Consider the following 27,640-nt stretch of genomic DNA (forward strand, 5'->3'; position numbering starts at 1 on the left):
TAGATTTTGAATCTAAACCATCTGTCTTTAAATTTATTTATTTTTTATAAAACCATATGTCTTTAATTTAAAACCTTGGAATCATATGAATTTTAGGAGTACTCTTTCCATCAATAATTATTATAATTAGATTATATCTCTTGTGAAATAATTTCACGAATATATCCATTAAACGAGTTAACTGAACTCGTATCTGTAGTAAAAAAAAATAATTTTAACGTAAAAAATAATAAATTTTCATGCGTTAAATTTAATTTAAGACCGTCTCATAAAATATCCAATTTTGTGTTATTATTATTATTAGATAATCAATCAATAGTTAATAATATTTTAAAGCAAAAATCGTTAGTTATTATTATTTTCAATGAACATCAATAGTTACCATTCCTTTTTTTTATTATTAATGGATATTATTCCTTTTAAAAAAAATTGCTATTATTCTTTTTATTGAATAGTTGTTAGTAGTTCTTTTGAATGAAAATCATCAGCTACTGTCGAATGACTAGGGATTTGTTCGGCAGAACTAGACAATGGTGGGGGTTGGGAAATCGACCGCTGATTTTGTGCCACGTGGTGTCTGGTGATGGGCCATGCTTCCGTCCATCCTTGCCATGCTTCCGTCCATCCTTGCTTCTCCGCTCTTCCCTTACAAAATTAGGAATTGTTTCTTATTTTTTTCTTCACAAAGAGACGGGAAGTATTTTCTAAAAGTTTTTTCAAATACTACTTAAAATAGGTTGAAATTTTATCGTTTTCATTGATCCTTACTGACCACTGTTCACTGGTAATCGATCGGTAAAATAAATTTTAAGAAAATTATAATGCGGCAAAATGTCAATTACATCACGAGGGTGACATTTTTTTAGTTCTCTGTTTTTTGTTAAATCAATTATAATTTTATAAATATGTCAAGGATCAATTTTAATTATTTTCACCAAGTTTATGTTATTAAATAAATAAATTAATTGTTAGACTATTAGTTTAACAACAAATGTATAAGGCTGAAAATATCAGATCCGAATAGATGCAACCGAAATTGATATTTTGTCAAATTATATTTTATTATTAAGTGAAATCTTTAACATTTTGTAAATTTGTATTCGAAATTATTAGAACCTCGTGCATGGATTTGAAATGTTACTTCACGTAAAACTAATTTAAGCACTGGTAATGACACAAGTTGTAGGACCTATCATTTTATTGAAAATTATAGTCGTTGTTGGTAACCGTACAATTTCAATATCTCAAATCATACTATAATCAGAGTTTCATGTTTCGATTGCTCTTTCAACAAAGTAATTAATTATTGCACCTCAATAATTTCATTACTTGCAATCGGTCAGTATAATCAAGCTCGTGATATTGACCTAGCTAGCTATCGATTTTAGGAAGTGTTTGTCCTTTTACCAAACGATTTAGTTGATAGTAATTGTACAACTCCGATCCGATCTTTTAAATCGTACACAACTCAATCTCATTTATTAAAAAAATGATAAATACAATATCTGAAATAATAGTCGATCTAAATATTATATATGAAAAAAGGATAAATAAAAACAATAGATTTATTTCTTTAAAAAAACAATAGATTTATACAATATTTCGTGATTCTTTTTTTTAAAAAAAAAATGCATAAAATTCATGCATATATTGCATGCATCCCAATTGCATTTTCATTTTTCAGTTATTAAAAAGATTAAATTAAAATTGAATCATTGAATATAGTACGAAAATAATACCATTATACCAGCATCTTTTAATTATAATTAGCTCTAGTTTGGTCAAGTGGGTGTTGTTACATACTATATATGATCACGATAAATTAAATAAACCAAAGCTTTTTAACGACAATGATGGAGTATTATTTATTAGGGTAATGCTACATGTACACGGAAAGTTATACATTGAGTTATACATTGCACTTGAAATTACATGATTATCCTACATGCATTTTTGAAAAAAAATTTCAAATAAAGTGCAGGGATAATCATGTAATATGTAATCCAACGTGTAACCCCTCGGTGTACATGTAGCATTACCCTATTTATTAATGCTAGTATATATTAGATGGCTACACAATATTGTACTTGTAATTTAAAAAATGAAAGTTTTATATGGATATATTTCGATTGTTGACATTCGATGCTGATATTCTGATCTAATAAGATCAAAACTCAAGTGAAAACATGGATTATTAATTATATATTGACCTTGATCAGTTGTTGGACAAAATGGAGAGAAATTCATGGCTTTCAACCTATTTTTTAGACATTTTATGAGTTTTTTTTTGTTTTTTCTTTTTTAAAATTCATTAAATCTAACTATATCTATTGACTATTACCATGATGTAAGAGGCCATATAGAGCCATATGATACCTTGGTATGCTCAATTTTAAATTACAAAATAAACTCATAAAATTATCAAATTGCAAATATATATATATACATATACATATATATATATATATATCCATGTATATGTATAAGTATATGTATCATACTAAAATAAAACACTTTTAAAAATAAATATACACACAATACATAATATTTGTATATTATATTAACATACAGTACTAAGTATACGTTGGTTCTAGTATACTATTTTTTTTTTACAAGAACTTATAACTTTTATTGAAAAGAAAAGTCACTTGTTACAAGATTGATCAGCCAAAGTGGCAAATTCTCAGGCACCCAATAAAAAGATACAGGTGAAGAAATAACAAATTTTGCTAGAGAGTGAGCTACATAATTTGTCTGTCTGCTAACATGAAAAAAATCTACTATTGCTAAATTCGATAGCAAAGATATTATCTCTGAAGCACATAATCCAACGTAACTCAAATCACTCATTGGCTCAGTGACTACTTGCACCGTTAAAAGTGAGTCAGATGTGAATATAACGTTCTGAAAACCTTACTCTTGTATTTGTTTGAAGCCCTCCTTGATTGCTAATAGTTCACCAATGACCACCGATCCAGGATTCGTCCATTTCCTACCAAATGCCGCCAATATTCGCCCCTCATGATTTCGAATAACACCCCCAACTTAGTTGTACAAGATGGAAATCTCTTTATTTTCACAAAAACTAGCTAGAGTTTATTCAAGAAATTTAAGAACTCGAAAGTGTATATGTAATTTAATTTCTGACCAATTATAATCATTCGGCGTTTCGAGGAATCTTTAGTTTGTCATCACTTTTAGGTGTTAGGACCCTTGCTCGAATTGTGTCATATAGGAATTTTTTTTTTTAAAAAAAAAAACATAGATTATGGCGTTGTTTAAAATATAGATAGATATTATACAATAAAACCTCTATAAATTTAAAATGTTGAGACCGTGATATTTTATAATTTATAGAGGTACATATATATTAATTAATCGATAAATTAATTATGATTTTAAATAATATCTTTAGATTCAAAGAACATATATTTGATTACATAAAAATATAATTGTATTTCATCATGTCTATATCATGCTTCGTGAATTAATATAAAAATAAATAAAACTCATTGTCCATATATATATTTACAAAACCAAGTAAATGATGTCATTTTTTTAATAATTAAAAAATAATCAAATAATTTTTATCGTGTGATGTGAATACAATTCACTTGCATATTGTCAATAATAAAAAGTGAAGATGAAATTTAACTAAATTTAAATTTCTAGAGAAAAAACCTAACAATGATATAAACCATATTTTACTAATATATATCCTAGTTTTGTAATTTGAAATAATTATTAATTTATATATATCGGGATTGTAGATTTATATAAGAGTCTTTCGAAAAAAATCTTTATCTTATTAATTTATCATATTGACCCAACTCAAGACCGAGAAAAATTATTATTTTTATAAATTTATTGATTTATCAAGTATTAATTTATATAATATAATTTTTTTAAGATATATAAATGTACTTTAATTGATTTGTTATCGTGGAAATATATTAATAAAATATTATAACAATGTGACAACTGGTTGATGAGATGATGACATAAAGGTGGTATTCTTACACAACATCCATGCGTCCAATTTTAATTTAGCTATGTGGGATCCCTGCATTTTCATGAACCCCACATGTCCAAATCAATTTTGGATCATTGAATCTAATATTCGAATAGTATTCTTATGCTACCATGAACTGAATCGTGACAACTAGTTTCACATCCTACGATGCAGGAAACACGGTCCCAAGCTTCGAATATAGTTATTTCTCTTTCAATCACTTTAAACCTTTTTACCCCATGTATTTTTTTGTGACGTGAGAACCCGCAGCCGCTACTTTTCGGTGCGCTCTGGGTAAACCCTTGGACTAATGCAATAACCTGCGAACTATGCTAGTCAGGTAAACCACACAAGGCAAGCCCTGTGTGACAGGCTAGTCCAAGAAGATGTTGGCAGGGGAATCGAACTCTTGACCAGTTGACCTATGGCCAAGAGTTCATCTACTTCACCAACTTGAACGCCCCTTAGAGGCTTACCCCATGTATTTTATGTAAGTTTGTTGTTGTATTACCTACGCGTCTAATAAATTGCCATATAGCATAGACTCGACTATGTTAGTAGTGTCGTAAATTACTTAAAACAATTAGTTATTAATATTAAAAAAATTTCTAAAAGTACTTAGGTTTTTCTTTTTGGCAAAAAAAAGTTTACGTCGACATTTTTAGATCACACGAAACCTATTCAATATGATTAAGAGGATTAAAAAAATAGGGATCTCAATATTTATTTTTATATATATTGGATCCATATTTATTCGTAATCTCAATCACTCTCTCGACGTTCCATTGGTTAATTTCCCCGTACTCTTCGGCTTTTTTTTTTCTCCATATATGATAACTTATTATCTGGTTATAACTTATAATTAAGCTTAATTTCAGAATAAAATGTAATTAAGGGCGTATAAGTCGTTTATGTTGTGAAAGTAAGAAAAACTATAAGATAGAAGATAGATATAATATAAATTAGCCGAATTGATTCAAATTTATCTAATTATTTTTTGGGAAAATTGATTTTTTGGTCATGTAGGCTTGTCACTTTGCGATTTTGGTCCTCTATGTTTTTATGTTTCAGTTTTAGTTCGCTATCGTTATTTTTTTGGCAATTTTAGTCTTTTTTCGTGGCGCTGATGTGGCACCATTGCAATGTTGATGTGAAGCTGACGTGTATAGTATCACGTAAGCATTTTCGAAAAAAAAGACTGAGATTGTCAAAAATCGAAATATACAGGACTAAAACTAAAATATAAAAACATAGATGACCGAAATCGCAAAGCTACAAACATACATGACTAAAATTACAGTTTTCCCTTATTTTTTTTTTAAAAAAAACTCTAATCATGCATGGCATTGTATTCGTATTTGAACACACGCATGATAGCATAGAATAAATCAACTGCATTAGCTTAATTTATAGGTTTATTAAAACGTTAGGTGAATCAAACAACCATTTGTCATTTCATTTGTGTTATCCAATGAAAGCATGCACGTTTAATGAGAGCTACAATATAGGCGTACTAAATCAGCTCGCAACTAATGCTGCGTAGAATAGGGGATTAGCTTAATTATTTATTATTTATTTATACTATAAAAACTCCAAATTAAAAGAAAAGAAGAAAGAAAATCACCCATTGTGATTAATTTCAAAATTATGGTAAATCATAAGATATATAATCCCCAAAAAAAAATCGAAACTAAATTCACAATTTTAATTAGTTATAAGCTAGCTCACGAGTTCAATTTGCAAATACATTAATAATGATATTCTTGCGATCATAATTTTATAATAATAACATGATTTATTTTATATTATTACAATATTTTAAAATATATTTAGAACAACTAACCAATTCACGAGTCCATGCCCTAGTTCATTTACAATACTTTTTTAAGCTTTTGATTTCGATTAAAAAAGTTTCGGTACGACCAAATTGGAATCTAGGTGGCTCGGCTCGGGTTATACAATTAAAATGCCATTGGTATAATGTACATTTATTAGGTTTCGCGTAGAAGCTAAAGTTCCACGTCGCATTGTTTGATGTAAACAATAAAATATTAAATGATTATAATATTTAAAAATTATACAGATATTAACCAGTTTTACACTTTTACTCGGATTGGATTTACCAGATTAAGACAGTATTTTGGAGAGTTTTTAGAAAGCATTTATCAGTTTTTTCTTCACAAAATTTCATAAAATTTTAAAATTGTTATAAATTTAGTGGGAAAAAAAAGAGAAGGAGAATGAAAGTGTAGAGAAATATAATAGAGAAAGATAAGTGTACAATATATGAACTAAACACCTCTATTTATAGGGTATAGAGATTAGTGTAAAGAAAGAAAAATCTCAATCAAATCAATCAACTACAAATCATCTATATATAACACTCCCCCTTAGATGATTGATGAAGAGTCCAATGTTGCCTCGTTAAAACCTTGTCAGTAAAACCCAATGGAAAAAACCTGAACAAAGGAAAAAAGAGTACAACAATTGATACTCCCCCTGATTTCAATCACCGAATATCTTTTAATTGATGCATCTCTATCTTTTGCACCAATTTCTTGAATGTTGATGTCGGTAATGCCTTTGTGAATAAATCAGCTACATTGTCACTTGAACGGATTTGTTGGACATCAATATCACCTTTCTATTGAAGTTCGTGCGTGTAGAAAGACTTTGGTGAAATGTGTTTCGTTCGATCGCCTTTGATATACCCTCCCTTTAGTTGTGCAATGCAAGCAGCATTATCTTAAAAAATATTCGTCGAGTTATCTTTCGTTGTTGGTAGTTCGCATGATTCTTGAATATGTTGAGTTATAGATCTCAACCATATATATTATCGACTTTTTTCATACATTGCAATGATCTCAGAGTGATTTGATGATGTCGCTGTCAAAGTTTTCTTTGTCGACTTCTATGAAATAGCGGTGTCCCCTCGTGTAAACACATAACCCGTTTGGGATTTGACTTTATATGGGTCTGAAAGATAACATGCATCTGCATATCCTGTTAAAGAGAAAATTGATTTTTTTCGAATAAAATAATCACATGTCAGTTGTACCATGAAGGTAACAAAATATATGTTTTACACCATTCCAATTTCTTCGGGTTGGAGAAGAACTATATATTTCTAGAAGGTTAACAGAAAAAGCTATATCTGGTCGGGTACAATTTGCAAGATATGATAATGCACCAATTGCACTCAGATATGGTACTTCCGGACCAATGATATTCTCTCCATCTTCAAGTGGACGAAAAGGATCTTTCTTAGTGTCAAATGATCTAACGACCATTGGTGATGATAATGGATGTGATTTATCCATGTAAAATCGTTTTCATATTTTTTCTACGTATGAGAATTGATGAATACATATTCCTTCTTATAAATGTTCAATTTGCAAGCTAAGACAAAATTTTGTCGTTCCCAAATCCTTCATCTCAAATTCACTTTTTAAATAATTGGCAGTTTTGGTGAGCTCTTCGGGAGTTCCTATGAGATTTAGATCATCCACATATACTGCCACGATTTCAAAACCTTCATCCGTATTTTTTGTAAAAACGCATGGACAAATAGCATCGTTTGTGTAACCTTCTTGTAATAAATATTCACTAAGGCGATTGTACCACATGTGTCCGTATTGTTTTAATCCATATAATGACTTTTGAAGTTTTATTGAGAACATGGTGTAACGACCCACGTCCTTCCATCGCATCCCTCCCCAGCCCGTAGCATGGGCTTGGACCACATGGTTTGACGGGCATCGCACTCATGACCTCCCCACTCATGGCAGTGGGTTTTTGCCCTCCCCAGGGATGATAATAACTTATACTTAAGCCTGGAGGTGCAAGGTTCTATCCCCGGGAAGGGAAAAAACCAACTGCCAGGAGTAGGGAGGTCATGAGTGCGATGCCCGTCGAACCATGCGGTCCGAGCCCATGCTACGGGCTGGGGAGGGATGCGATGAAATTACGTGGGTCGTTACACATGGTCTTAGGGATTGTATCACTTGCTTCTGATGGCTTAAATCCTTCAGGGATTTTCATGTATATGTCGTTATCAAGTGAACCATATAAATATGCAGTAACCACATTCATAACGCATGTCCAATTTTTCTGATACAGCCAAGCTAATCAAGAATCGAAAAGTGGTGGCATCCATTACAAGTGAGTACGTTTCCTCATAGTCCATTACAGGTCTTTGAGAGAAACATTGGGCTACAAGTCTGACTTTATATCTTAAAATTTCGTCATTTTTATTTCTTTTTCGTACGAACACCCATTTGTATCCTAAAGATATTATATTTTTAGGTGTTTGAACTACGGGCCCAAACACTCTACGTTTCTCTAAAGAATCTAATTCAGTTTGTATAGTCGCCTTCCGTCTTGGCCAATCATTTCTTTGTTGACAATCTTTAACAGATTGTGGTTCAGATCATCATTGTCTTGCATAATATCAAGGACTATGTTTAGAGTGAAAACATCATCGATGTTTGTATTACTTCGATCCCATATTTTACGAGATATCAAATAATTTGTCGAAATTTTGATATTTTCATGTGATTGTGATTCTTCATGAATCATGTTTTCCACATTTGTTTCATTTATTTCTCTTGGTGCATCATGTAAAGTTGCTTCTTCTGGAGCAGTAACTGTTTCTTTATTTTGTACCTTTCTTTTTCTAGGTACCGTATCCTTTGAACCAATTGGTCGACCACGCTTCTGGCGTATTTTAGATTCGTTTGCGGGTAAAGTATTAGATGGTCCTATAGGGACGTCAATCTTCACCATAATATTCTCTACTTTTGTATATGATTTTGTCACATTTTTTGTATTAACAAAAGTATTGGGTAATTGATTTGCAATTCTTTGCAAATGAATAATTCTTTCAATTTTTTGCTCACATTGATTGTTTCGGGGATCATAATGAGATAATGTTTTCTCATTCCAACAAATTTTTCGTTGTTCCTCAGGATACAACTTTGCTCCTCCTAGAGTTGGAAAATCAGTTTCATAAAAGTGGAAATCTGCAAATCTTGCACTAAATAAATCACTCGTTAAAGGCTCCAAATATCTAATAATAGATGGTGAATCATATCCCACATAAATTCCAAGTCTACGTTGTGGACCCATTTTGGTCCATTGTGTAGGTGGGATAGGGACTTGTACCGCACAACCAAACCCTCAAAAATGAGAAACATCAGGTTCTTGACCATATGCAAGTTGCAAAGGTGAGTATTAGTGGTAATTAGTTGGTCTCACACGAGTCAATGATGCAGCGTGTATTATAGCATGACAAAGCTGCAGATGGTAGTTTTGTTTTCATGAGTAGCGGTCTAGCAATCAATTGAAATCGTTTAATAAATGATTCTGCAAGACCATTCTGTGTATGAACATGGGCAACTGAATGCTCAACTGAAATCTCGATCGACATACAAAATTCATCAAATGCTTGTGATTTGAATTCAGCAGCATTATCAAGACGAATTGTCTTGATTGAGTGATCAGGGAACTGAGATCGTAATTTATTTATTTGCCCAAGTAATCTAGCAAAAGCTATATTTCGATATGCTAACAAACTAACATGTGACCACCTAGTCGAGACATCAATCAATACTATGAAGTATCGAAATGGTCCACATGACGGGTGTATAGGCCCACAAATATCCCCATGAATTCTTTCCAAGAAGATTGTAATTTCAATATCAACTTTTGTTGGGAAAGGTCTTATAATTAATTTTCCTTGTAAACAAGTCACACATGAAAAATCATCATGTAAGAGAATCTTTTGGTTCTTTAAGGGATGTCCACGATAATTATTTATTATTCTTCGTATCATTGAACTCCCAGATGACCAAGTCGGTCGTGTCATAATACAAAACCTTTCTTGTCAACAAACTTCTTGTTTGTGACTGTATTTGCTTCAATTGATTTTATTATTGTGTAATACATTCCAGAGAAAAGTGCACATAATATTTCTTTTATCTGTTTCTAGCCAGATATAATGGATGTAATGCAAATATATTCAACATTGTTTGCATTCAATATTGTTTCAATATAATATCCATTTCGGCGTATATCTTTAAAGATAAGCAAATTTCTACTTGATTTGCTTGCATAGAGTGCATTTTCAATATACAGGCTTGTCTCATTTGGTAAAATGACTTTTGCCTTCCCATGACCTTCAATAATTTTTTATGCACCCAAGATTGTTATAACATTATTTTCAGCTAATGTTAATTCCAAAAAATACCTTTTGCTTTTAAGATATGATATGTGTTGTACCACAATCAGCTAGACAATCATCGTGATATTCCTTCATTAATCTAAAAATAAATGTATAATTTAGATAAGTTATAGCTCAAAGAAATTACATCCAAGACATATATAATTAACACAACAAAATAATATAACTTATATCATTATTTTCATGAAGGATATGAACATCTGAAAGATTAAACGATGAGCTACCAAAATAAATAAGTTAAATTTATCTAAAGTATAGATCACGATCTGTGCAAAGAAAATGCAAATAAACATGCATGGTATCTTGTAGACTATAAAAATGTATATAAACTTGTCGTGTTGCCATAGTTACTTATCAATAAAATATTTGTGTTTAACTAAAAAAATATATTAGCAACTAGTTAAATAAACAAAATTAAAAATAATAAACAAACATGTTAAAATTCTGCAGGAATATTGATATATATTAGATCTCGAATCAATATTGTTTGTTAATATTGATATATATTATATTTTATATCATTATCATTGACAAATCTAATATCAAAATTCTTCTAGAATTTTGGAAAAACTCGAAATATCTGATTCTTCATAAATATTGACAAACTCTATATATTGGATCAATATTCCATCAAGAAATATTGATAGATCTACAAAAATATGGATAGATCTTAAATCTTGAATCAATATTTTTCAATAATATAAACAATCGTTGATTTAAACACTAAATCATAAGTTTGCCTAGTTTGTTAAATTCAAATTAATATTCTTCTGGAATATTGATGAATATTAATATATCATGTCATCAAGTCAATATTCTTCAGAAATATTGTCAGATCTTAAATCATATATCAATATTGATAATTTTTTTATATCTTGTATCAATATTCTTTGGAAATATTGATGAATTAAATGATGAGATTGTATCCGTAGATCTATCAAATGTCAATATAAAAACATGATGTGTTATATCAAGAACATCAACATAAAATTAAATGTTGTGCTTCTTCAGGAGCATCAATAATTAACTAGAAGTATGAACATAAAAATAAAATCTATGCGATTTCGAGAAGCATCAATATAAGATCGAAATATTGTGCTTCTTCGAGAGCATTCATGCAAAAATGATAATAATTTTTTTTCTACCTTGAAGAGCACTCGTGCTGATAACGTGTTATAAATTTAGTGGAGAAAAAAGAGGAGGAGAATGAAAGAGTAGAGAAATATTATAGAGAAAGATAAGTGTACAATATATGAACTAAACAACTCTATTTATTGGGTAGATGGATTATTGTAAAGAAAGAAAAATCTCAATCAAATCAATCAACTATAAATCATCTATATATAACAAAAATTTTGTTAAGAAGAAGCTAAAAAATATTTCCCAAAAGCTTTTCCAAACACTAACTACAGGTGAGACCCAAAATCAAACGTCCCAGATATAATCCGTTTTCATCTCTATTTCCATCTCTATGCATAAATATTAAATCAAATTGATCCGGTCCTTTAATTTTCACGTGCACATCGAATTTCATTTTTTAATGTCTTGTATGTTTCTTTGGAACAACTAAAATATTTAACATAAATATAGTCACAACTCACAAAACCATTAATAAATATATAATCGTCCAAATACAACTATTTTTAGATAAATTTAAAGCAATTTATTTAATATTAACGATAATAATAATAATAATAATAATAATAATAATAATAATAATAATAATAAATCCACCAAAATTCATAAAATAGTATGTTTAAAAAGAAACATCAACATCATAATAATAATAATAATAATAATAATAATAAACAACAATAAATTAGATATATTAATTAAAATTAATGTTTAAGTGATAAAATTAATAAACTTATTATTTCATAAAACCATGAATATATATATAGGTTTGTCAAAACCAGGTGTCAAAAATTAGAAAATTAGTCAAAACAAGTGTCTAAGCTTAGTGACTACTCTCCTTTTCCTCTTTTTATAACCTAATCAGTGAATAGTGATCAAAATGGTCTATCTTAAAAAACCGTCTAATCAATCGAATCGTTTAATTAACCGGATGGTCGGAGCAAAAAATCGTTTATATAATATAATATAATGAATAATATATTTTAAAATTTAAAAACCTAAAATATGTATATAAATAAACAAAGAAATGTATTTACTACAGTTTAAAAACTAAATAACTATATAAATATATTCAAAATATCAGTTACAGTTATACAGTTTTTTAAAAATTAATAAATAAATTAAAAAATAGTAATACCAAAATAATATTTTTAACGAAGTACTAATTTCAAATAATCATGTATGTATATAATAAAATATTAAATTTAAGGTTTTAAAAATAAAAATTATTTTATAAAAAAAATAATAATAAAGATTGATATTATGATGAATTATTTTTCAAAAATTCCATAAACACACTCAACTCTTCACCATTTACAATACAATTTAAGTCAAATTTTGGTTTAGATTATACTCGAATTTTGGTTTGCATTACCCAATGCCATCTTTCACGATCTGAACCCCCTTTTTTTTTTTCTTTTTTTTTTCTTTTAAATCTCATACATATAAAAAACATCCCCACAGGCCACAAGTAAAATAAAATAAAATAAACGGTACTAAAAAAGAACACAACAAAGGGGTGTGTGTGTGTGTTTCTCTGCGTGTGTGCGAGATGCGCTACTGTTAGCATTAATAACAAGTGAATAAATATTTAAAATAACTACATAAATACTAATTGTTTGTTGTTTTAGACGCAAAATATTTGTTAAATCGTATAATATAATTGTCATACCATTTTTTTGTGTCAATTTTCAATGTCGTTGACTCATTTATTCTATAATTGTTGACTGAAATATTTTTTAATAAACATTAATTTCAAAAAACTTATTTTGTATATACGTTAGTTGTTACTGATATACATTGTTAACATAATCTTATAGACAATATGAGTATTTGGGAAAAAGTATATATTTTTGTCAAACATTGAGCATATCGATCAATTGCTACTTATTTATTATCATACATGACAATCAACTTTAAACACAACTAATTACCATTAATATTTGAACGTTTATCGTTACCAATTAATTATTGAAGCTTCATAGAAGACTTCGTCAAGCTAGTTAACTCATTCTTTAACTTCTAAGAATTTAATAAAAAAAACCAAAGTCAATTAATATTGTTTAAATTGTTAATCGTAAATAAAAATTAAAATTGTTCTTATTTTTAAATATTGCGCTAGAGTTTTTTCTCAGTGTATATATACATACATATATATATGTGTGTTTGAGCAATATACATACATATATATATATGTATCTATAATTTTTTCCTTTTTTAAAAAGGATATTGGGCCTCTCCGGCCTACAGTCCTACGTCTGGTCCCTCGTTAACCTTGTAGAAGATCCGGCTGGTGGAGAGATTTTATTTTATATCAAATATAAATATAAACTATTAAATTTCCCACTTAAGTGAAATTAAGAAAAACCTCATTTACTCAAAAAAAAAAAAAAACACATACACACACAAAAAAACAAAAGCAAAATCTCATTTACTAAAAAAAAACACACACACATACACACACAAAAAACCTCATGGATATTGAGGCCTCGATATTGCGACGAAACCGAAACTTGACCGTTATGTCGGAAAATTTCACTTCGCATGTACAAGTATTGTCTTGATAATGCATCTAAAAGTGGAAATTCATCAATATATATGGAATTCACTGAAAAAAACTGTGGACCCCATATGTATTGATTAATCTCCACGTTTAGATATATTTTGGGACAATGATATACATATAGGACCCAATTTACCCATTATGTGGGTTTTGTTTATGCTGCCCCATTTGAACAGCGCCCGAATGGAGATCCAATAGCTCATTTTTGTTGCACTTGAGATGTTCATATGAACATATCATGTGCAAAAAAATATGAATCGTCAGATGCAACACATGGACACCCATTATGTGACACTGCTCATATATTAGCATAGACAAACCCCATAATTTGAACCTACTACTCCATTACCTTGTATTCATTAAATGTGCCTCATTGATTTGCAGCCGCAACATTTTTTAATTGTTTAGATTAGATTGGAAAAATTTTCGTCACTTAATTACTGTATATTATCATGTCCCTAACTCTGGGTAGCTCATGATCCATGTGGAATTGAGCCTATATCCATAAATATAAATTTTGATCTCCCGCATCAAATGGTGTAAGAAAATTGTGGGCGATTGTTAAAATACGGTAGTAATCGTCTTTATAAAAAAAATAGAATACGGATTGAGTCAATTTTATGAGTCAAATATATATATATATATATATATATATATAGACACGCAAATACTTTTTACCTTATGTTCTTAGTTTTTACTTTTATCTTGCGGACGTTGTTACTTGCAAAAACTTTTATGAAATGGTCCCATATATATGTCGTTTTTATGAGACAAAATTTCAACTCTACCGAATAATAAAAAAAAATTGTTTTTACATTTCACTCTAGATATAGAATAGATTGACCTGTCTCACGAATATAAATCTGTAAGACTGTCTCATAAGAATCATACGCTTATAAGAAAAAGTATATGTAAAGTAATTTAGTAAAATTTAAAGGATGAAAAGATATTTGAATTTATAAAATTATATACCCTCACCCTAACTATTAAAATTGAAGGGTTTAATCGATAAAATAATTATTGTTTACATAACTCGTACTTAATTTATACATCAAACTTCATATAATTAATTATGATATATAATTTACTTTTATTTTTATCATTCAGATAACGTATTCATCATATCTTTTGATTATCTTTATTTACGTATCATTAATAAGGTAAGTAATTTTTCATAAACCTAAAATATCATTTATAAAAAAACAAAATATTTTATTCTTATTTAATAAAAAATTAAAAACCATATTAAATTTGTTTGATTTACCGTGCATCTTATATATATCTATCACATTTTAATAAAATAATTTTATTTTGTTTATAATTATAAAATTAAATAAATTATATCATTCGTAAATAAAATATTATTATTATAAAAATATATTTTTTAAAATAATTATAATCTATCGAAAGTGAAAAAAATATACTAATATATTATATTATATTATATTATATAAATGAAAAATAAAATAAAATCAAACCCAATCTGGCAGTAGCAAAACTTAGGTCTGGAACGAAGAGAAAGCCCTTTCGTCGCTGGCTTACCATTCTTCAACTCAAAATTTACAGTAGAGTTAGGGTTCCTACTCTCCTACGATGCCGGAACTACCTGAGGTTGAGGCCGCGCGTCGGGCCATTGAAGAGAACTGCTTGGGGAAAAGGATCAAGAAGTCGACTGTGGCCGATGATCCTAAAGTCATCGACGGCGTGTCTCCGTCGGACTTCGAGGCCTCGATCGTCGGAAAAAGGATTGTTGCTGCTCATCGCAAGGGCAAAAACATGTGGCTCCAGCTCGATTCCCCTCCTTTTCCCTCGTTCCAATTCGGTACTGTTATTATTCGCTTTTCTGGAGCCTGGTTTGGGTCACATTGTTGTTCGTTGTTTTCAAAGATTTCGATGTTTCATGACGATGCAACTTGTTTTTGTTCGATGATGGCATAAGTAGGAACTGTACTCAGACTTCGAACGAATGTCGTGCTAATCATTTGAATGAACAGCTGCACAGTTCAGGTCCCTACCGATTACTTCGGATGCCATTGCGGATAACATAGGAATTAGGATAGTCCCTACTCATGCAGTGAGAATAGAAGAGTAAATGAACTCTTGTTATGTATTATTTGTGCACAGTAGTAGTTTTACTCTAGAACTCTTAAAAGTGCTGTGGTGGTTTTGATTCTTGCTGCCCATGTTCAAATAGACGAGTTTATTACATGCATTCATATTCGTACTCCCCACGTTCAAATTGATGTTTAGATTCAGGATCTTTATATTAATCATAAAGTTTCCCCTTAATTGTGGAGGATGGTATAATAATTGCTTCTGAGAAGTTGTTGGCAATTTTAAGCTGTTTATTGGAATGAAATTGCTATTGAATTCAGTAAATTCTGCTTATCAGAAGCTCTCAAGTTCTTTTTTCGATTAAGTATGCCGTGACAGTTCAGCATACAGGTTCAGGCTTTGTAGTTTGGCAAAAAGATTTTAAGTTTCTGATCTTTCTGATAACCATATGGTATTGTGGCTGACTGAAGTAATGAAGAGTCGCACTACTATCACACATTGATAAATCAAAGAAAGATTCTATCTCTAAAAGAAAAAGCTACTACTTTGGGATTCCAGCTGATGGTACAGAGATAGATTTTGAATTCTTGAATTGCCTCTGTGTATTCGTTATTTTTGTCATTTTTTGGTGGTGGTTTTGGGTTTTGATATATTTCAGAGTTGTCTCTTGTTGCCGCATTTATGTGGCGACACGGTGAATATTTACATAAATTGGAACCTGATTCACCCTTTTGTTCTGTGGTGACACGATGAATATTTACATAAATTGGAACCTGATAAATTTTATTTGATTTTATTTCTCTCTGATTGGTCCAACTGCTATATGTATGATTATCCTCTTTTCTGGAGTTGGCGTTCCTTAAAAGTAGTAATCCTGCTCAAAGATCAGAAACCAATGACTTATTTAAATGCTTGGCAAATGTTTCCATGATTATAATGGTGAAATAATTTATTTTCTCTCTCTTTTGTAGCAAGATAGTGCTTGTATTGTCTTCATCCTTCACAAATATTTTTTTCGATGTTCTTTCAAATATTAAATACGAAATATGAGCTTGGCTAGCTCTTGAAATTTTTCTTGAATTGCATTTTATAGGAATGGCTGGAGCTGTGTACATAAAGGGCGTTGCTGTTACCAAATACAAGCGGTCAGTGGCATCATATTCATGTGAATGGATCTTTGTGATACAACAACAGTTATTAATTTGTTGACCAAGCTGCTAGAGTTTTATTGCGGACATAAATGATTTTAATGATTAGTTTTACTAGTATAAATAAATACGGAGCAGTTTCTTCTTCAAATGTTGTTCTTAATATCTCAAGACGAGTATTTGTCTCATAGCATTGCTTTGAATGCATAGTTAATTTTACTCCACAGAATGAGATGAAATGAAGCTTGAAAATTACAATGTCTAGGCTACACAACTTTATAATACAATCCTTGATTACAAGTGTAAATATCTAATTAATTAACAAGTCACATTCTGACCTAATGTGGGACTGAGGGTATGCTATCTAAGAATATGACATTCGGGTCAAATGACCATTAACATCTTACTGCGTCTTTTGCCGTATCTCAAGTTCTTTATGCAATTGAAGATAACGGCATACTCTGCTTCTGACAGGTCAGCGGTGAAGGATACAGATGAGTGGCCTTCTAAGTATTCCAAGTTCTTTGTGGAGGTGAGGTTTCCTATCCTTGGTGTACTGGAGCTATCACTGCTGTTCATATAAAGTTAAAGAATAGAAGAAAAGTAGGGGAGTGCAAGTATCTACAAGCATGTATATGTGGGTATATGCTTGCATATGTGTATATGCACCTATGCATTGTGGTTTCGAAGGTGGGGTTTTTTCCTTATTGACATGGAGAATTTTAGGGTTTGGGTGTTCCTGCTTACTGGATATTGGTAGAAAACTAGATAATGCATGATATACTTTGTTCTCGTGCTTCTAAAATATTCGTGATTCCTTTAAGTTGTGGTTCAGTTAGATGATGGCTTGGAGTTCTCTTTCACCGACAAAAGAAGGTTCGCCAAAGTTCGCTTGCTTGACAATGTAATGTATAGCTGCTTGCAGCATTATGTTTTCATTAATGGAACTGGTTTTGTCAAGAAGCTATCGTAATGGAAATCCTTGCAGCCTGTTTCTGCCCCCCCAATCTCTGATCTTGGTCCTGATGCATTACTGGAGCCCATGACAGTAGATGAGTTCTGGAACTCCCTCAGCAAGAAGAAGATTGGAATAAAGGCTCTTTTACTTGACCAGGTATAACTTCTTTTTCATCTCCTTACTCTTTTGATACTGTGAATATGTGAGTGAGTTGTTTGTTTGTTTGTTTTTTTTAAATCAAATCTTTGGAAAATGAACCTGAGCTGTAACATTGTGAGAGGGTTCCTTATTTAATGGACTTAACTTAGTCTTACTTGTGTAGCTTCCATGCATTTCAAAATAATCTGTGTTCATAAGATGTGTAGAGATTGTTTGTTTAAGGCGCATTGTCTTATCTTTATACAAACCAGGCAATAAACTTACTCGCCTTTGGTATCAAACCCACTTTACCGACTCAACATCTTTGCAGTCAATCATGAGAAATAACTGGGATCAGACTACCCAGATGACATACTGCTACCTGGAAATCAACCGAAGCAACTGCATACATATCCGCTCTAACTGGTCATACTACCTATTCATGCTTGATTATAACTTGGGAGTAGCGCACCACCACTCCACCACACTATAATCTGTTACAATGGGGTATTTTTGAGAGAACTGACACCTTTTTTCCTGTGCGGACGATTTTTGATTGTGAAATTTAGTTTGGTTTGACAAAATGGTATATATGTGTCAGGCAGTTGTGCTGAGGCTTGAGTCTGATTTCTTTGCAGAGTTTCATCTCAGGTATTGGCAATTGGATGGCTGATGAAGTGCTATATCAAGTTAGTATGCTCCATTTGTTTTACTTGCCATAAATGTCGACTTACATTGCTGCTTAAGAATCTTTAAGTTTATGTATTCAATTCCAACTGGATTCCTCTGCCGTATTTGAACTCTATATTTTTTGTTTAAAGTAAGTTTTGGGAAATTGCTAGATCTCATCCAGAAATCTTCAGTTTATTTGCATTTGTTTTGTACTTCTCTTCGGCTTCTAGATTCAAAATCAAATTTGAGGATCGTGAAACCATCGATTACATTTTATGGTGTATCTCCAGTTACCAATTTGTGTGTTCAAAATTGTGTTTTAACCAGATGTCTCTTCAGCAAATAAAATAGACTGAATAAGGATAGTTTTATCCATTTTATTTTGTATTTGCAAAACAGGCACGAATCCATCCGCAACAAAGTGTCTCCAGCATGTCTAAAGAAACCTGCTCAACATTGGTCAAGTGCATTAGTGAGGTTAGCAATTATATTTGCATCTTGACCATTCTTTTATCTGTAAAATTTCTTCAATCATGCATCAAGTTTCGCTGTTCCTGGAGATGGTGCTTCAGGTGACAAACTCTGCTGTTGGATTTGATGCTGACAGCCTTCGTTTCCCTGTTGATTGGTTGTTTCATTTCCGATGGGGTAAAAAGCCTGGAAATGTAAATGGTAAGATGTTTTTGCCATATATTGCCAATTTGACACCAAAGGTTTCCTTTACACAGGTGATTAAAAACTCTGTTGAGGTTGGGGCAGACAGTAGTCAGTTCCCTAATAATTGGATTTTCCATTCCCGGGACAAGAAGCCTGGCAAGGCTTTTGTTGATGGTTTGGCTCTTCCTAATCAATGCCTTTTTATAGTATTCTTATTTTTTCTGGTATTGTTTGCGTTTGTAACTTGTCTGATTACTACCCAGAGGAATTTCAGTTTTCCTGTTTCTTAGATGAGGAAGCACTCTTGACATCCTTGACTGAGTCGTCGTTTCTTTTTCCTTTCGCTATGATTGGTTTAACTACATAACGTGATTTATCTTTACTGTTGGATATATATTCTATATATGTTTTGAAATTAAAATATGAATTCTTGAGTTGCACTTCTATATTGCTGATTCTTTTTTGTGCAAAAGCTCAATAAAACAACAATATTTCTTTTTCAGGGAAGAAAATTGAATTCATCACTGCTGGTGGCAGGGTACGCATTCTTCAGGACATTGCGATCAAGTATGTTTTGTTTTGGACATTTTTTCTTAAGATTTCCCTTCTTTTTCTATTTTTTGTTGCAGACAACTGCATACGTGCCTGAGCTGCAAAAATTGTGTGGCGATCTATCAGTGTCAGAAGCTGGTAAACGATCTAAAGGTACTAATCATGGAAATCCTGATGATGATGTTGAAAAGTCAGGAAACGACGACGAGTCTACTGATTCAAAAGCTGTGAAACGTACGAAGATTAGTAGAGCCAAGAAACTCTCAAAAAAGTTGAGTTCAACTGCTGAAAACTCTGATGACGCTAATGATAAGTATTCGAATGAAACTAGTACAGCTAATAAACACCCAAAGAAAAAGTCGAGCCCAAGTGTTGATGACTTAGTCGACAATAGAGAAGTTGATGATAAGTCTTTCAAGAAAACCAGTAAAGCCAAGAAACCCTCAAACAAAAAATTGAGCCCAAAAGTTGAGGGCTTGAATTCTTATGAGAGCGACGGTGACACCGTTGATAGATCTAAGAAAACAAGAGGGACTAAGAACCCTACGATCCCGAGGAGAACCAACAAAGACGATGAAGATGGAGAAAATCAAAGGAAGCTAACTAGGGGAAAGAACTCTGCGAAGAGAAAACAAGAAGAAAGTAATGACGAGGTTAGTAGTTGTAGTGAAAGTAGTGATGACTACGGAGATAAAGTTAACGAAGAGCTGAACAGAAAACAGAGGAAGGGTGCGTCATCGGCGAAGAAAATGGTTACGCCCAGTCAAAATCGGAAGCAGCAGAGGATAAGAGCAAGATAATTTATCTTCAAGTGTTACTTTTGGTGCATGAAGTAAGACTGCCATGTTTTGGAAGATAAGTAGAAAATGCGTGTGAGTTAGTACTAATCAATGGTGCTATGAGTTTTGAATGTACTTAGAATGATCGAATCCTTTTTCTTGATACCCACCTAAACTGGCTTCAGATCTCGTTTGATTTGTCATCTAGCTAGAGTTCGTGCCAAAGTTGATTTTGACACATTCTCAGATTTTGTCCAAGTTTCTTTTATATGCTCAAAATATGTGCTTGTAACATAGGCTGTCAAGACATCAATTTCCCATAATCTTCAATTATCAATCTTCCTAAACTAACCGTTTATATGCACAGGAACACAACATTGTGTACGATACATCCTGAATTTCAAAATGATTAACTCAATCATGTGAGATGGAACATTTTACTCTATTATTAAACGAGATCTCTCTGTAATAATTATTTTCTTAAGTAAAATATATCAAAATTTCTTATCCTAAATATCCTTATAATGATATTAAAATAATATGGGAAAAATCAATTAATATAGTTATATTTTATACAGAAATTATATATATAATCTACAAAAAGTCTGTTTGGATACATAAGTCGCAACTTTAAAAAAAATGCTTAAATAATTTAATTTTTTAAAGTTCTTTTATTAAAGAATTAGAGTTTGGATAAATGTTAAAAGTATTTTTTTTAAATTTTTTTAAATTATAATTAGAAGAAAAACTCAAAAATTAGAAATTTTAGTTTCTAAAAAACATTTTTTTAAACCAAACAACACAAATTTAAGTAAGGTTTTATTAAAAAAATTGGTTTAATCATTTGACTGCTCCGACCAAACGAGCTCAAAACCTAAATATAATTATATATATTTTCAGGTGAGTTATTTGCACCAAACACCCCTGTGAAATATTGAAAATGCACACTTTTTCCTTGTGAAATTTTAATAGGCATCTTAAACTCTGACCTTTTAAAAAATTAGCACACTCGCCCCTTAGATGAGTGATTGTTGCGCACGCGCCCCTCATGCGACTGAGCAAAGATTTTGATATTTTTTTTTGCATCAAATACCCCTATGAAATATTTAAAATGCATATTTGACCCTGTGAAAATAATTTTTAAATCTATTCAACCCATAATACATAATTTTTATTAAAATCTAATTATTTTTTAACAACATTAAAATCTAATTATAAAATATTTAGCAAACATTTTTGTTTTATTAATTTAATTTTTAATTTATTATGATTATATAATTATTTTCTAAAAAATATTATTATTTTATCTTGTTATCATTATTTTAATAAACTTTCTTCTTGTTTCCAACTTCTCAATTAAAAATGCATTCATAAACGAGATTTAAAAACCTAAAAGTACCAAAATATTAAATCAAAATGATAATTTCATGCATATTACTTTTCAATTTAGGATTATAAATTTTTGAACCAAAATCTAAATTTTTTAAATGCATTGCAGAATTTGCATTAAATAATAATACACAATATTTATTAAGATCTAATTATAAAATATTTTTCAAACATTTTTAATTTTATTTATTTTTAGTTTTTATTTTAAATTTATAATTAATTTATTTCTAAAAAAATTATTACTTTATCTCGTTATCATTTATTTTATCAAATCATTTCGTGTTTTCAACTTCTCCATTAAACATCATTCATAAATAAGGATTTAAATATCTAAAAATACCAAAAATATTGAATCAAATGATAAGTTCATGAATGATACTTTTCGATTTAGAATTATATAAGCATGTTATTTTTTTATTGTTTATTACAAATTGTGCAATGCATATTCTCGAAAAAGCAATATGTTTGAACTTATCGGTTTATTCATTATTTTGGTACTTGAAATTATTTAAATATTTGTTTATGAACGCATGTTTAATGGAAAAGTTGGAAACAAAGAAGAAAGTTTAATAAAATAATGATAACAAGATAAAATAATAATATTTTTTAGAAAATAATTATATAATCATAATAAATTTAAAATTAAAAATAAAATTAATAAAACTAAAAATGCTTGCTAAATATTTTATAATTAGATTTTAATAAAAGTTGTGTATTATGGGTTGAATATATTTAAAAATTATTTTCACAGGGGTCAAATATGCATTTTTAATATTTCACATGGGTATTTGGTGCAAAAAAATATCAAAATCTTTGCCCAGTCGCATGAGGGGTGCGTGCGCAACAATCACTCATCTGAAGGGCGAGTGTGCTAATTTTTTAAAAGTTTAGGGTTTAAGATGCCTATTAAAATTTTACAAGGGAGAAGTGTCATTTTTAATATTTCACAGGAATATTTGGTGCAAATAACTCATTTTTAGGTATATAAAAAAAAAATAAAAGTAAAACGCCAATAATGAACTTCCAGGCCGCTTTAAAGTTGGTGGACCGGGTTTTTTTTCCTTCATTTTAACTCGTGGTGGACCGAGCATCGTTGTATTGGATTTGGATAATTTGGCACAAAGCAATCTAATCTAATAAAACATAACTACTTGGGCGAACTCTTTGTTATCTCCGGCCTCCTGCTCATCGCTACTATCTATGGCACTATCCACCGGAATACCACTCGATTGCGGTTTTCTTTCTCTGAATGAAAACTTCCCTTTGGTGCGGTGAAATAAAGGTGAAGTTCTGAATTCATGTTTCAGTAGATGCAATTCAGTCGATTCTGGGCATTGGTCGTTAATTTATCAGGTTTGCGGGATGTTCTATGGAGCTGAGGCAGTATAATTTATGAGAGAGCGTTGAATTTTTCAGGTCCAATGTTGTCTTCTGCCGTGGAATTCAAAGACTTGTTTTTTCATCCTCCTCGGAGTGGAATTAGTTTCATATCTTTCATTTTTTAGATGAAGGAGGTGAGAATTTGAATTCAAGACTGAAGTTGTTGAATTTCAACTGTTCCAATTTATATCTGTTGGGATTTTTTATTTTTAATTTTTTTTCCCTCATCAATTTGTTATTTTCTCCTTACATGAAAAATGAATGAATTGCGTGTTTTACATTTAAGTTTTTGCGATCAAAACCGTTTGCACTAATTCCTACGTTCTTCGATGTGGTTTAATGTTTAATACTAGTTGTTATTTCAGTCAGAGAAGAATTAGGATAATCGGGGGATCTAGAAATTCAATAGTGAGGTGTGGAAACTTGATCAGGTTCCTTGTCATGGCTTATCGGTGAAGGATTTGCAGTTTCTTGTTCGCACAGATTTTGATAGTATCCTTTAGTTTTAGATTGTACTATGAGCCTGCAATCAAGCATCATAAATTTCTTTCCGATGTTATGTTCTGATTTTCTACTTCAATTGAATGAAAGAGGCAATGTTTATTGTATTAAGGTATAGATTGAACTGGAGCAATAGTCATTGACTCCTTATTCATGACTTCACTTGCAATTCTTTGGGAATGAATTCTGCACGGTTCACCTGCTTTTACCTTTTTTATTTGTTTAAAAGATATGTTTGAACTTGGTTACCAAGTTGCCATATTTCTGTGCATATTGACTGCGGAGAATGATTTGTTGCTGCAAACTGTATAAATAAATATATATCATGAATGTGCAGATCATTATTAGATGGGTTTTTATTCAATCAGTTTATAGCCATTGGCCAAATTCTTACTTGGCCATTCTTCTCAGAGAGATCATCTCAATTTTGTATGGAAGAAACTTTACTTAATGCGGAGAAAGCGTCGGATGGTGTAGGCTCTGACAATGCACGGGAAATCAGTGATGAGAAAACAGCGTTTGGTGGTAAAAATGGCATCCTCGAAGGCGATCCTTCTCATAATGAATTTGTTGCTCCGGCCATTGGTATGGAATTTGATTCTTATGACGATGCTTACAACTATTACAATTGTTATGCCAGGGAGGCTGGCTTTAGTGTCAGAGTGAAAAACTCATGGTTTAAAAGAAATAGCAGAGAGAAATATGGTGCAGTGCTTTGTTGCAGTAGCCAGGGATTTAAAAGAGCTAAAGACATGAATCGTCTACGGAAGGAAACAAGAACAGGTTGTCCTGCTATGATGAGGATGAGATTAGTGGATTCTAAAAGATGGCGGATACTTGAAGTTACTCTTGAGCACAATCATTTATTAGGAGCAAAAGGCTACAAGTGTAGCAAGATTGGTAGTGAATTGAAGAAAAATCTAATGTCAAACAGTGATTTAGAAGTGCAGCCAGTCAAGTTGTATCGGGCTGTTGTGATTGATGCAGGAGGTGACGAGACATCAAATTTCAGTCAAACAGCGGCTAAGGCACCATCCTATTGTCCTAATCAGTTGAACTTAAGAAAAGGCGACACACAAGCTATGTATAATTACCTCTGCCGAATGCAATTGACAAATTCTAACTTTTTCTATTTGATGGATCTAAACGATGATGGGAAGTTGAGGAACGTGATATGGGTCGATGCTAAATCTCGTGCTGCTAGTAGTTATTTTGGCGATGTGATATATTTTGACAATACATGCTTGTCAAACAAGTACGAAGTTCCCCTCGTAGCATTTGTTGGCATAAATCATCATGGTCAATCTGTATTACTCGGTTGTGGACTGCTCTCTGGGGAGATTAGGGAGTCATATACATGGCTATTCAAGGCATGGATTTCTTGTACATCAGTGAATTCCCCAGAAACTATAATCACTGACCGATGCAAGATTTTGCAGAGTGTCGTTGCTGATGTGTTCCCAAAGTCCCTCCATCGATTCTCTCTGTCCCTTATCATGCAAAAAGTCCCAGAGAAATTGGGAGGGCTGCACAACTATGATGCTATAAAAAAATCATTGCTTAAAGGAGTTTACGAGACTCTAAAACCGTTTGATTTTGAAACAGCATGGAGATTTATGATCCAGCACTTCAGAATCATGGACAATGAATGGCTGTGGTCTTTGTATGAAGATCGTGCTCAATGGGCTACTGTTTATCTCAAGGACACATTTTTCATGGGAATGGCTACTGTAAGGCCTTGTGAGACCATAACTGCCTTTTTTGATAAATATGTGCATAAGCAAACTCCGCTGAAAGAATTTCTCGACAAGTATGAGTTAGCCTTGCAGAAAAAACACAAGGAAGAAGTTCTAGCGGATATAGAGTCGAGAAACTCAAGTCCCGAACTAAAAACTAGATGTTCCTTTGAACTACAGCTATCCAAAGTATACACCAGAGACATATTTAGAAGATTTCAATTGGAGGTTGAGGAGATGTACTCCTGCTTCGGTACTACACAACTACACGTTGATGGCCCAATAACAATATTTTTAGTCAAGGAACGCATTGTATGTGAAGGTAATAGAAGAGAAATAAGGGATTATGAAGTTCTATACAATCTAGCATTGGCTGAGGTTCGTTGTATCTGCAGCTGCTTCAACTTCTACGGGTACTTGTGTAGGCATGCTTTGTGTGTACTTAACTTCAATGGGGTAGAAGAAATCCCATCAAAGTACATTTTATCTCGATGGAAGAAGGATTACAAACGCTTGTATGTGTTACCTAATCAAATGTCCAGTGGTTCAGATATTGTCGGGCAGGTGGAACAGTTCACTCAATTATACACAAGTGCATTGCAAGTTGTGGAGGAGGGAATGATCTCCTTAGACCATTACAAGGCGGCATTGCTTGCATTTGAAGAGTCTCTGGACAGAATTTACAGTGTGGAAGAAAAATGCGGGCATTGACTTTTTTCTAGAATCATTGGTATGTGAAGATTGATGTGAATGTTCTTGACGTTGGTCGACTAATAAGAGGACATACATACTTTAAAAGGCGACCATGGTTTGCATAAATGACTCAAGTCCTGATTTTAGAGGTTAGATTTTTAACTGGTTATATAGATGTTGTACACTAAAATTTCACTGATGTCCTGGTCGCTGTAATTTGGTGGCTGTAAGCATACTTGTTTGTTGATAAATTATTTATCATAGTCTTTAACACTGTTTACAAATAATAAGATTCTATATTCTTATTTTATCCTGTATTTGACTCAAATTCTACCATTACTAGAGTTCAAATTCAAAATAATAATGTTAGCCATCAATTTGTTCTCATAAATTTGTGTAATGGGGATGTTAACTTGAACAATATATTTGATGCTCGGAGAGTAAAATGGCAGACACTGTGGTTGATTCTCTCCAAAAGAGTTGCACCACATATATGTTGGTGTAAAGAAGTTATGTCCTTGTTCAATAGCAGTCACGAAAGATATTACATGGTTTTAAAGAACAGCTCAAATATGTAGGTCAGACGTGTGAGTACAGACACCATCATCTTCATGTGATTTATGAAGAGATGATCAGTTTATAGAAGATATATAAAGTTTTTATTAATTGAGAATGAATATTTTTGGTTTATAAAAAAAAACCCTCAACTTTAATAATACCAACTGTTTAATGTTATCAAACACATTACACATTAACATTTTTATTTTAATTAATAAAGACATTGTCGATGTTAAATAAAAATAAGATTACAAGAGTAAATTTATTTAGGATATTCAACACATTAACATTTTTATTTTAATTAATAAAGACAATGTCGACGTTGAATTAAAAATAAGATTACAATAGTAAATTTATTTAGGATTACTTCCAAAAAGTGCTACCAAGCACTATCTTAGTTTGAGGTAATTACGTTTGGACCAAGCTAGATTAATAGTATCGATTATCGAGAGATTGTTGCAATGAATGCTTTTA

General features: G+C 31.4%; 2 protein-coding genes across 9 annotated transcripts; both read left to right on the forward strand.

The window, feature by feature from the left end:
- The first annotated feature begins 15,448 nt into the window (after nucleotides 1-15,448).
- Nucleotides 15,449-21,244, forward strand: LOC140886292 (formamidopyrimidine-DNA glycosylase). Of its 7 annotated transcripts, none has more exons than XR_012151514.1 (10): nucleotides 15,449-15,772; nucleotides 17,099-17,150; nucleotides 17,628-17,685; nucleotides 17,989-18,057; nucleotides 18,142-18,267; nucleotides 18,888-18,938; nucleotides 19,321-19,398; nucleotides 19,482-19,569; nucleotides 19,650-19,752; nucleotides 20,082-20,109. XR_012151514.1 is itself a non-coding variant. In XM_073292823.1 (10 exons), the coding sequence occupies exons 1-10, from the start codon at nucleotides 15,544-15,546 to the stop codon at nucleotides 20,928-20,930; spliced, it is 1,692 nt and encodes a 563-aa protein (XP_073148924.1). In that variant the 5' UTR covers nucleotides 15,449-15,543; the 3' UTR covers nucleotides 20,931-21,244. The 7 variants fall into 7 exon arrangements, 5 of the variants coding, with proteins under 5 accessions (XP_073148924.1, XP_073148934.1, XP_073148941.1 ...); XR_012151516.1 differs by having other exon boundaries at nucleotides 19,494-19,569; nucleotides 20,082-20,108; XM_073292823.1 differs by adding an exon at nucleotides 20,208-21,244 and having other exon boundaries at nucleotides 19,482-19,752; nucleotides 20,082-20,116.
- Nucleotides 21,245-23,425: 2,181 nt separating this feature from the next.
- LOC140888867 (protein FAR1-RELATED SEQUENCE 6) lies at nucleotides 23,426-26,874 on the forward strand. 2 transcript variants are annotated; one of them, XM_073296578.1, is made up of 3 exons: nucleotides 23,426-23,580; nucleotides 23,715-23,812; nucleotides 24,517-26,874. In XM_073296578.1, exon 3 carries the CDS (start codon nucleotides 24,611-24,613, stop codon nucleotides 26,624-26,626), a length of 2,016 nt encoding a protein of 671 aa, XP_073152679.1. In that variant the 5' UTR covers nucleotides 23,426-23,580; nucleotides 23,715-23,812; nucleotides 24,517-24,610; the 3' UTR covers nucleotides 26,627-26,874. The 2 variants fall into 2 exon arrangements, with proteins under 2 accessions (XP_073152679.1, XP_073152675.1); XM_073296574.1 differs by having other exon boundaries at nucleotides 24,591-26,874.
- Nucleotides 26,875-27,640: the final 766 nt, after the last annotated feature.

The sequence above is a fragment of the Henckelia pumila genome, chromosome 1 (assembly GCF_033568475.1).
Source record: "Henckelia pumila isolate YLH828 chromosome 1, ASM3356847v2, whole genome shotgun sequence".
NCBI lineage: Eukaryota > Viridiplantae > Streptophyta > Magnoliopsida > Lamiales > Gesneriaceae > Henckelia > Henckelia pumila.